This window comes from Thamnophis elegans, chromosome Z, assembly GCF_009769535.1.
Source record: "Thamnophis elegans isolate rThaEle1 chromosome Z, rThaEle1.pri, whole genome shotgun sequence".
In the NCBI taxonomy this organism is placed as follows: domain Eukaryota; kingdom Metazoa; phylum Chordata; class Lepidosauria; order Squamata; family Colubridae; genus Thamnophis; species Thamnophis elegans.
Window position 1 is genome coordinate 101,801,167 of NC_045558.1, and position 12,293 is coordinate 101,813,459.

The window sequence follows — 12,293 nt, forward strand, 5'->3', positions numbered from 1 at the left end:
CTCGGATGGTGCAGGGCAGGTGGACGGCCTCGGATCTCCGCCACAACATAAATTGGCTGGAGCTGAAGGCTGCACGACTGGCTCTGCGTCACTTCCAGTCCTCGGTGGAGGGGCGTCATGTGCTCCTCCTGACGGACAATGTGGCCACCAAGGCACACATCAATCGTCAAGGGGGGACCCACTCGCAGGCCCTCTGGTTGGAGGCTCTGCGGCTGGGCTCCTGGGCGGAGAGGCACCTGCTGTCCTTGGTGTCGGAGCACATCTCGGGGCTCTCCAATGTCCAGGTGGATTGGCTCAGTCGAGCGACTATGGACAACGGCGAGTGGCAACACCCGTCGCTGTTCTGGAGGATCTGCCAACGGTTCAGGTCTCCTCTGGTGGACCTGTTTGCGTCGCCCGTGAACTCCCAGCTTCCACGGTTTTTCACCCGTTTCCAGTCCAGGTCGGCGGAGGGCACAGATGCCCTCCGGAGCCGGTGGCCGCCGGGCCTTCTTTATGCTTTTCCTCCCATTCACCTCATCCCGGGGACCGTCAGGAAGGTGGTGGCGGAGGGGGCCCTGGTCATTCTAGTGGCCCCGTATTGGCCCAGGAGGCCCTGGTTCGCGGATCTGGTGCAGCTGTCGGTGGCCCCTCCATGGAGGATTCCGCGGGGGGAGGTAGTCTTGCTGCAGGGGGCTCTGGTACACCCGGAACCCCAGTGGCTTCATCTGACCGCCTGGCTCTTGAACGGCAGCTTCTGAGGGAGGCTCATCTGTCCTCCGGGGTCATTCATACCATCGAGGCGGCTCGGTGGCCGTCGACAACCTGCATTTATAACTCCACCTGGGCGGCCTTCGTCCGATGGTGCTTGCCTAAGGCATTTCTCCCGATAGGGCCACTATTCCCAACGTCTTGGATTTCCTTCAGAAAGGTCTTGAGGACTGGCTTTCGCAGAATACCTTGCGTCGACAGGTAGCAGCCCTGTCTTCAGTCCTGGGGGGGGGGTCTTCTTCCCTTTCCCAGTCTCCCCTGATCAAGCTTTTCCTGAAGGGGGCGGCTAATCTCAGGCCTCCCCCCGTCCACAGGTTCCCCACGTGGGATCTTCCCCTGGTGCTCAGGGCCTTGACAGGGGCCCCATTCGAGCCCCTCCGTACTGTTCATTTACGTTTCTTGTTGCTGAAAGTGGCCTTCCTGGTGGCGATTACATCCGCCCGACGTATTTCTGAACTGGGTGCCCTGTCTTCCAGGGACGACCTTTGTCACTTTCACCAGGACAGGGTGGTGCTTCGCCTTGACCCGGCCTTCGTCCCGAAGGTGAATACCCCCTTTCATAGAGCTCAGGAGATCGTCCTGCCCAACTTTTGTCCGGGTCCCTCAAATGACAGGGAACGGCTCTGGCATCGGTTGGATGTCCGCCGCGCTTTGCGAATCTACCTCCGGCGGACCAGGGAGGTCCATAGGTCAGAGGCCTTGTTTGTCTCCATCCAGCCGGGGTCGCTGGGGTCGAGAGTGTCTTCGGCGACCATTGGCCGTTGGCTACGTCAGGCCATTGTGGAGGCTTACGGGGCTTCGGGTCGGCCGGCCCCGTCGGGGATCACGGCCCATTCTACCAGGAGTGCCGCAACCACGGCGGCGTGGGCCACGAGGGCCCCATTTGAGGACATCTGTCGTGCGGCCGCTTGGGCTTCCCCAACATCTTTCATCCGACATTATCGTCTGGATGCCTTCGCGTCTGCGGACGTGTCCTTCGGTCGGAGAGTGTTGCAGGGGGTGGCGGCTGAGGCTCCCCTCGGGCCCTAGTGGTTCCTGTTCTCCCTCCCTGGGACCTTTAGCTTGGGTATGTCCCACACGTGACCACTCCCTCCCCCTCCTCTGGAAAAAGGACGTTGGTCTTACCTGAACGTCTATTTTCGGAGGGGGGGAGGGAGTGGTCACGACCCGCCCTGAGTTGTGTTCATTGGGGCCAAGGGGAGGGCCCAGGGGTTCCCGGGGTTTGTTGTGTTGTTGTTTTTTTGTTGTTTCAGTTCTACCGTTCGGCTTCGAGAATCTGGGTCAGGATTGGAAGGCACCAGTATTTAAAGCCTTGCTCTCAGTCTTTGGACCAATCAGGCTAAGATAAAACCCACACGTGACCACTCCCTCCCTCCCCTCCGAAAATAGACGTTCAGGTAAGACCAACATCCTTTTTTTCTTGTCTCAAGTGTCCCCTGCTCTTTACAACATGTAAAAATTAATAAAGTTTAGCTAAGATATCCTAATACATAGAGATTTTTTGAGACCACTGTTGAACTTCTTCATAATCCTGTGATGATGTCTAGAAGGACTTTGAACAAGGTCAAGCTGCTTAGCATAGAATTAGGATGATAAAATAGGATACAAGGAATTGAGACTGAAATATATTAAAATACATTTAGTAAAGGAAACAGAAATCTTTAAAACATTACATTTTCAATAATAAAACATATCTTTGAGCAAGGATGCAGTTTATCATCTTCTAATGTTTCAGTTCTATACTACAGTGATGCTTTTGCTATAGGTCTTTTTTTTAGGAATTTTTTAGGGATTGTCATGGTTTGACATTATTGAGCAGCTGTAACTTTTCTGTGGGATTAGAATTTGCCAGCAAGCTAGCCTGCTGTCTATTTATCCTTCACTGCCATGTAACAGCATATGTCATACCATTTTCTTATTTGTTCATTGTTTGTTATTATTTGTTTATTCTCATGATACTTGTTTGCATTTCTTTTTTATGACATGAATGGCAAAAATCATTGCCATCAAGTTCTGTCAGGAAGAAATAGAAGAAACTGTGTCTGCATCAACAAGTCATGTAGATCCTCTAGGGGTCTTCCTATTTTGTTTCCTCGAAAACCTAGAAGCAACTTTGCTTCCTTTCCGTATGGAATATAGTAGTAGTTTTTGCTGAACTTGCTATGCAGCTTTGATCCAACTGCAACCCTCTGCTTTTGCTTGAGACTTCAAATTTAATACTCAAGTTCTCTTTTAATACAATATTTCTATTTGACGTATGTCTCAAGGACTCTAGATCAGCGGGCCCCAACTTTTTGGGCACCAGGGATCAGTTCCATGGAGGGCAGTTTTTCTGTGGACCAGGGGAGGGTGGTTTCCCATGCTGCCTGGATCCAGTGTTTGTGCGAATGGGTTTTGCTCACTTGCATGGCAGAGGTTGGATACTCTTGCTCTAGATGGCCTATACAGCAAGATCTTGTTTAACACCCATTCATTCAAGGATTGATCAAAGTTATGCAGGTAATGAATGAATGAATGGTAGTTACGACTGGTCTTCAAAGTTACAGCTGTTGTAGCCCCATTGTTACGTGTTCAAAATTCAGATGTTCAGCAGCTTACCCAGGCTAGTGCGCATTTAAAAGCCTTGTAAAGGGCCAGCAGTTGCTTTGTCCGTGGGAGGAAGAAGATAGTATCAATGGGAGAAAAATGATAGTGATAATCAATAGGATGGCAGGACTAGGCAGAAGAGTGCAGAGTGGCTGAAATGGCAGAGATAGGTAGGAAATAAGCAGGTTGAGGATTTGAAGCAGAGGCAAGCATGGCAAGTAGATCCTTGCCTAATAACAATGTGGTCTGGATCTGACAACTATAACCAGGACTACTGGAATTGCTGCAGTGGTGGGTTCCGGATCCTGTTGCAACCGGTATGGGGCAAGAGGGCTGGGCATCCACCACATGCACGCATTCAGCATGCACATGCGTACTTATCGCCCGTGACGCTCTGCAATGGATCCGCAACGCTCCAGCTGCTCGGTAGAGTGTTGCACAGGCGCCGTACGCTCCATGCACGTAAGCACCGATCGGCTCAAATACAGATAAGGCTGGTGGGCCCTCCGGAGCACCGTACCGGAACGGTACCTGGTGCTCCCAGCAGGCATCGGTATGCCCGTACCGGAGCGTACTGGTTGTATCCCACCACTGAACTGCTGATGCTAAGCAGTTTTTTATATGATGTTTCGTCTAACAACTGCTTTGCTTAGTGAGGGAAAGCCCATTCCTAATTAGGATTGTTAACCAGGGACATAGTTTGGGAGATTTTTGTTTTTTTTTTAGTTTTTTTAATTTTTACTACTATTTTGTTAAATGTACTTTTTTCTATAGTAACAGATAATCTTTCTGTGATCGTTTAAATAATATTCCCCTCTGTTGGAAAGCATATGATTGTCCTGGATGCAGACGTTGAATATAGGTCCAAGAGTCCCGGAAGGTTTCTTGAAACAATATTTTAAAAACTGAATAAAACTTGAATTGAAAAGAATTGTTTTTCATACAGAAAAAATACTTCTTAAAGACTAATCTGTATTTACTAACGTAGCTGTTGTTTATGTGTTGCTAAAGTATAAAGGGCAGAAACTCAGAATTGACATTATAACTATGGAAAGAAATATAAATGAAAACAACCAATTGTTAAATTAAATAGGCTGAAGATATACTATGTCAGCATCTTCCTCTTCACTCTTTGAAAGCAGAGACATGAGCTGACATGATTGTTGCTTTCAAAAGTCTTTTTGTCAAAGAGGAGGCTTTCTTATTCTCAGCCCAATACACAGTTCTTGTTCTTGTTTTGTTTTTTTACATGCTAGAAGATGTCTAGTTACCTAATTATCTAGTTGCCCTAATCTAGTGGCCTAACCTGGGCCAACACAAAAACAAAAATGCATTGCTGCACTAAAGGATTTATAGATATTCATCGATATTGGAAAATGTTCATACTTAGAGCTGTATTTATTATGGAAGAACACCTTATAGGTGGGAAAAATGTATTATTCTTGGAATATAACATCTAACAAAGTATAGCATCAATGTCTGCTAAGATTCCTATATTGAACCAAAAAAGCCTCTCCTTCATATCTGCAAAGCTAGTGTTGTAAATGTGGTGCAATTATAATAACTTGTGAAGAAATGGAACTGAATCTTCAGTGGTAGAAAGCTTTTGCTCAACATTTTCTTTCTTTTCCTAAAATAAGAAAATAAAATGGACCCAAAAAGCCTAACTGTATGCAGGTTTATATATAATTACATTTAATTTTGATACAGAATTTCATTTAATGTATAGTGTATATTCTAGTATTCATTTCTTGTATCTGGTGACTTCTCCACCTGTATTCCAGTAATGTTTTATTGGAAGAAAATTACTTGAGTAAAGAGAGAGATTGCATTTCTTATTCCATTATTTTATATTTGTTTATATTTGTTTTCTGAAAGCTGTAAATCAGAAACTAAAACTCCAGGGTAATTATTGATTGAGGGGATTTGGAGGGAAGGAAGTTCTAATCCTGATTTATAGAATCAAAAAATTCCTTGTAAGTTGATTTTCATCTCTTACCTGTATAAAACAGGCTACTTTGTGGCCTGCCACTTTTCTGCTTTTGGAGAGTTAATGAAATCTCAGGATGAGAAAGAGAGAACTTTGGATAATCTCTGAGGGGGAGAAAGGAGGAGAAAATATTCAAGTCTATCTGGAAAGGCTTTTTTAATATTGTTCCCCCTGCACCATCGCAACCATCATTGCCTGGTTTGGGTGGGGCATCCAGGCATGGGAGCTTTTCAAGGAGACAGAGACGTGAATGCTGCTGCAGCTCCCAGGGCAGCCTGGGTGGGATGGAAGCTTAAAAAGCAATTGGCTGTGTGCTTTGCATCCTAGGTGACGAATGCAAGGAGGAGCACTTTCTCCTGCATCCTCAGCAGGGATCAGAGGCAAGGGATTGGTTCTTTCTGCAACCTAGGTAACCAGCAAAGGGCGGAGCCTGGCTCCCTCTGCATCCTCCGCGGTGACCTGGGGGAGGGGACTGCCTCCGGCTGCAGCCTAGGTAACGGGCGTGTGTGTGGGTGTTGTCTCAGTCTCACTGCAGCCACAGCACAACACATGGGGTGGGGATTCCATCTCTGCAGCTTGGGCATTGAGCAGGGGGTGGGGATTTGACGGAACTCCTCTCTTTAAATGACAAGCAGAAGAGAGCTGAGGATTGGATCTCATGCTGGAGTGAGGGGAGGGAGGAGGACAGGCTATAGCACAGCACCTGTGGGTCACATGCTGGAAAGGAGGGGGGGCTTTCAAACAATTTGGGGGCAGCTAGCAAGCTTGCCAAAAAAAAGAGCAACTGCTAACTGAAACTGGAGATGTCTGTCCGGCACTCAGCTCGGGTCACCCAGCTCTGCCTGCCCGGAATCTACGCTCTACATAGACCATGATCTGGGTGGACAGCTCTGGGAGCGGCAGCTGGGGACATGAGAAAGGTATCCTTTCTTTTTAACTCTTTTCTCATCCCTCATGCCTGTCTGCCGCTTGCTTTTATGATAGATTCAGGCCAGATAAAGCTCAGGTACAATGTACTGGAAAGATGTATAGTAGGAAAGACTGTGCTATACAATGACTGAGGGAATGGATTGGAAAATATCATACATATTGGAGGAAGAAGTATAATCATGGTTTGAAGCCTTAATTTATGAGGATCTTTCAGTGATGCTTTAGTTATAGAAAGAAAATTATGTTGATGATTATGTATTTTGTGCCAGTGATTTTCACAGAAGGTGGAGGGAGATGGACAGAATTCTAAAATAGGAATACTTGTAAGAGGGAGCAGGTAACTGAAAAAAATAGATAGTATTTGAAATTAAGAATATCTTTGATCCATGGGGTGTTCTGGCCTGCTTTACAATGGAAGTTGGGGTGAGCAAAGGGTTTACCTTATGAAGCATTATCAGGTCTTTCCCACCAAACTGCCCAATCACTTCCAAAGGCTCATAGTCTGGAAGTAACTAGAAAAGGCATACATTTGGATTAGGATCTTCATTTTGAAGAAATAGTGGTGAAAGGGTTAAAGGAGAGGGAAAGATTGTTTCATCCAAAAAATCAATTTGCATTGAATGTTCCATGGAAGAAAGCTTGTATTTTGAAGTTAGGGAGGGGATGATTTAAATTAATTTGAATGAAAGACAGATAGGGAGAAGAAGAAGAAAATATGATCCAAATGCCTGTTTGTGATCAGTTAGGCCATGGGGGAAAAAAAACAATTGAGTCTTTTGAAGCTGAAGATGCTGAAAGTCTAGGGAGATCTAGGGCAGTCAGTCTGAGGTTAGAAAGGGGAGCTAGCAGTTGCAAAACAGTCTGTAAATTAGTTCTGAAATACTAAACCAATGATTTGAGTGAATACTAGAATGATTAAATTAAGATAGAAATATTAGAAAAAGCTTATTCTGAATTATTGCTCCTTACATAGATGGAATAGCCGGTGCTTTGAAATTGGGTGGACAAATCAGAAAGATTGCAATATTGCTGTATTTTATATTCCCTGGTATTCTGAAATGAAGGATGATTTAGTTTGTTATGTTCTTGTCTGGAGCAAGGAGAAAGAACTTAAAATGAGTACACTTGCCATCTCTAATTCGAGACTTCTTTGCCACTTATGTATTATATAGGGATAATGATAATTCGATGTGGTTTTCATTGGAAATGGAAATGTAGAAGGGTGGAGCCCCAAGTGCTGACCCATCAGCCTCATTCAGCCAGAAGGTTTGTTTGCAATATTAAAAAAAAATCCGGAAGAATGGGAAAGCATTTCTGGGCCCGAATGAAAGGAACATCCTGCTGCAGTATGTGAATGAATATAGCTTTGAGTGATCTTTGTTTTATAGTGGAAGAATTTGTAGGGTATTGTAGGGTATGGGATGAAAAGGAAATTTTAAGGTATAATAAACCTTATTTAAAGTCTGTTGTAGAGGAGGAGGCCTGTTCACTGCTTTATGGTTAGAAGCAGGCAGATTTTTTAGAGTGCATTCATCAAAGTGATTGTTTTCAGTTTGAAGGACTGGTTAAGGTAGGCAGCTCAACTGTGTGGAGCTAAGGGAGCTGGCAAGGCATAGGACGCATGGCAAGCCGGGTTCTCAAGTTGCATCAGGTGGCTGAAAATGCAGAGAATCTCCACCCCTTTATGCAAATAGACAGAATGGCACCACAGGCTGATGCAAGCCCGCTATGGAGCAGCAATCCGGAATGACAATTGGCCCTCCCTCTCTCACCCAGCCAGCCGTCTGAGCAGTTAAAGCTGCAGACTCCTGCCTGGACAGAGAGAACATTGCTGCGTAGTATGGGCAGGGAGGAGGAGACAGCTCAGTTGCTGTCCATGGAGTCCCTTGTTTGGGCCCCGGAGCAGCCCCTTTGCAGAGCCACTCTTGGCAAGCTCCCTGTGCAGGATGGCTGTAGGGGGGGGAAAGATGTCTGGAGCATCACGGCAGCAGAGATGGTCGAGGGAAGGATCAGGGGAGGAGGGACCACACCCCATTCAGAATGAAGGGCGGCACTTAGAGGTGAGTGGGGTCAAATGATGGCGTGGGGCCTATGTCACAGAATGGATGAAGTTATGGTGGTGCTTTGGGTATAAAAGCTGGAGGCATTTGTCCTGGAAGTTTTGTAGGAGAGGTCATCCTCCTGAATAAGTCTTTTTGACGAAGAGAGACAGTCATGTTTCTTTCTCCCTGTTTTTTTATTTTAGGATATAGATTTAATTGATATCCTGTGGAGACAGGATATTGACCTTGGTGCTGGACGTGAGATTTTTGACTACAGCCACCGCCAGAAAGAAAACGACGTGGATAAAGAACCAAGTAACAGTGAAGAATGTGGGGATGGCTGGAGGAACAGAGGGGACAGCAGCATCGCTGACAGAACTGAAGTAGTGGATGGCGAGACAGGGGAGAGCTTCCCTGCGCAGGTAAAAACACCCTGATGGGGAAGCATAGATTTCTTTCCTGCCATTCTGACATTGTACTCCATACCTGTCCCGTAAAGAAGATTGCAACCTGTAGTTCAGTTCATTTTCCAAAAAGTATACTGTCTCCCATATTTTTCTTTTGAGTGCTATTTTATATCTTCTCAAATTATTTATGTGTTTTAATGTGCTTACATACTAAACTAAGCTGAGCTTTTATTTTTAAATAAAATCTATTTATCATCTATCTATCTATCTATCTATCTATCTATCTATCTATCTATCTATCTATCATCTATCTATCTACCTATCTCTCTATCCCTATGTCTGTCTGTCTGTCTGTCTGTCTGTCTGTCTGTCTGTCTATCTATCTATCTATCTATCTATCTATCTATCTATCAATTAATCAATCAATCAATAAAAACTTGGAACCTTATTAGTTGGACCTCAGTGGATAGAGGCTACCTGGAGTTTGTTGCCCAAATTCCTGTGATCTGTGTATTCAGTCTGCTGACTGTCAAGTTCACTCTTTCCAATATCTTCTTCTGCTTCATATGCAGGGCAGAGAATAGTCCTCAAGAGGGCAGAATAGGCTCTGGTTCATTGATACCTAAGGGCTCAGCGGTACTGTTCTTTGGGAAGCAGGCATTCAGAACAATTTTCTGCAGCACTTTTTGTAGGTTTCATCTAACAAGTACAGGTAGTCCTCGACTTGCAACAGTGTGTTTAGTGACAGTTTGAAGTTACAATGGCACTGAAAAAAAGTGATTTATGACCATTTTTCATGCTTAGGATCATAGCAGCATTGTCCCATGGCATTGAGATTTACACTCAAATGCTGAACAAATGATTCATATTTATGACGGTTGCAATGTCCTGGGATCATGTGATCACCTTTTGTGACCTTCTGACGAGCAAAGTCAGTGTGGAAGCCAGATTTACTTAAGGACATTGTTATTAATTTAACAACTGCAGTAATTCACTTAACAATTGTGGGAAGAAAAGTCATAAAATGGGGCAAAACTCACTTAACAAATGTTTCACTTAACAACATAAATTGTGGGCTCAATTGTGGTCATAAGTTGAGGACTGCCTGTAAATGGAAGTTATATCTTAATTGTGGCACTTACGTTTTTCTACAATTTGTTTGCTGCTTCTCTTTTTTACTGGGATAGGTTATGAGATAGATAGGCATAAAATAAGGTAGTCCTCGATTTACAACAGTTCATTTGGTGACTTTGAAGTTACAACAGCACTGAAAAAGTGACTTATGCAGCATTCCCTGTGATCACTTGATGTACATTTGAATACTTGACAGCTGACTTACATTTATGACGGTTGCCAGGATCACGTAACCCCTTTTGCGATCTTCTGACAAGCAAAGTCAATGGGGACACCTGATTCACTTAACAACCTTATGACTATTTAAGAACTGCAGTGATTCACTTAACAAACTGGGTGAGAAATGTCGTAAAATGGAGCAAAACTCACTTAAGAAATTTCTCACTTAACAACATAAATTTGGGGGTCAGTTGTGATCATAAGTTGAGAACTATCTGTACAAATTGTACAGACCACTTGAAATTCTGCCCTTTGGATTAATTATATATTTACTGTTTTTTTAAGAATAATTAATTTTTTAAAATTGCTTTGGATGAAATATATCAGATTTTGAGCAGATGGTGCTATTTTGGACTTGGGTGGAATACCTTAAGCCACATCTTTGCACATGGTCACACATGGGGTTCAACCCCCCCCCCCCCCCCAATCTTCCAGGGTACCTTCTGACTAAAATTGCACAGAACCACTTTGTTTGTTATATGGGTAGTCTCCACATTTGATAAATATGACTAAAAATGATTGTGTAATTCACTGACATTTTAAGAGAGAAGACCTAAAAACTATAAACTCTGAAAGATAAAGACAGTTAAACCGTATTTGCTGGAATTCCCTGAAAGCAAAAAAATCTTTTTCTATTCAGTTGAATTTGTCACCACTGAAGCTCCTGATAGCAAAAATTAAAAAGCAGATTCTGTGTACCAAAACATTGGCCACTCTGTCCGTAGTTTAGTTTATATATCACATACTAAGAGTCAGGAAAAAAGAAGAAGTAAAGGAAAAAGAACATAAATATTAAACACTAGAAAACCACAGAAATAGTTTATCTTCATGGTCTGGCCTTGTGTCAGTAAAACGGCCTTTATATTGTTTTTTTTCCTAGGCGCCTGGGGTGGAGGATCAGACAACCTTGTCTTTGGAGGAGTGTCTTAGATTGCTGGAGGCTACATTTCCTTTTGGAGAAAATTCAGAGGTACATATTTTCACTTTGGAAGTAGAGCTGATCAGTTTGGTTGCCTACCGCAATGCTGAGCCTTCTAGATATATCAGATTTCAACTCCAGTAATTTTCGATCAGCAGCAATGGTAAGTGGAATTGTGGTAGCTGGGGCCCAACACATCTGGAGGGTATCAGTTGGAGAAAGTTAGCTTAGTGTTCACTCTATTTGTCAGTTTCAGTGATCATTCCAATTTAACAATAGACTGAATTTCCATCTCATGTCCTTGCAATAACCTTGGGAAATAGTCAAGTTTGCTATGCTTTGAAAAGAATAGAATGTTCTGAATAATCCAGGAATTTGCTCACCCACTAACCTAAATGCCTTGTTTGTTTTAAAATGACAGCATTCCATATCTTGCAAATTGAACCCCCTTTCCCTCCCCACCTTTGCTTGGTCTTATTCTAGTGTAGTCTTAGGGAGGTTACTAGAATACAGACTAAATCTCACTTACGTTTCATGAAGTTCCCTAAGAACTCCTTTGGCAAACTTTATTCTTTATTCCAACCACTTCACATGATTTCTTTATAGGAGTATAATGTATAATATCTTGAGCTACTATTTATTCATATCTTTATATAAATGCCAAATATATTTAAGTAAATAATAATTCTTGGGAAAGAGATTGGATTGCTCTAGCATGTGATAAAAGAACCTCTACATTTCATATACTGAAAGGAAAGAAAAATGATTTATTGCTGTTTTAACACTTTTTTCATTCACTCTGCTGTTTTGTTTTAGTTTCCAGCTGCAGATGTTCCCAGCCTAGCTGACTCTCTGCCTAACGAGAGTGGACCTTCTGTCGTGTCAGAGGGGCTCCTGTCTCCCCTTCTGACAGAGACAGAGCTGCCCTTTGATCTGGAGCAGCAGTGGCAGGACCTCATGTCTATCATGGAAACACAGGTGAGGAAGGCAATTTCTTCATGTGTTGGTTTCTCCAGGACAATAGATGTAGGATAATCTCCTATGCTTGCTGGATTTAGCACTGCTCTTTTTCCAGCTTGCATCAGTTTTTCACAACCTATAGCAGTGATAGCAAATCTTTTAGAGACTGAGTGCCCAAACTGCAACTCAAAATCCACTTATGATATTTATTGCAAAGTGCCAACATGGCAATTTAACCTGAATAATGAGGTTTTGTTACCTAAAATAATGATAAACAAGGAGCGTTCAGTTAATTGTTCTAAGAAAATGTGATAAATGTACTTTTATGCCGCTTCATTTTTTTTCTGGTTTTGAAA

The 12,293-nt window shown here is 43.4% G+C and overlaps 1 protein-coding gene across 2 annotated transcripts in view; it reads left to right on the top strand.

The window, feature by feature from the left end:
* NFE2L1 (nuclear factor, erythroid 2 like 1) overlaps positions 1 to 12,293 on the top strand; it is a 31,378-nt gene that overhangs the window by 12,775 nt on the left and 6,310 nt on the right. For both annotated transcript variants that reach the window (XM_032236672.1, XM_032236673.1), the window contains 3 exons: positions 8,502 to 8,720; positions 10,939 to 11,028; positions 11,794 to 11,955. In XM_032236672.1, coding sequence (XP_032092563.1) covers positions 8,502 to 8,720; positions 10,939 to 11,028; positions 11,794 to 11,955 — 471 coding nt within the window. The remainder of the gene's footprint in view (positions 1 to 8,501; positions 8,721 to 10,938; positions 11,029 to 11,793; positions 11,956 to 12,293) is intronic.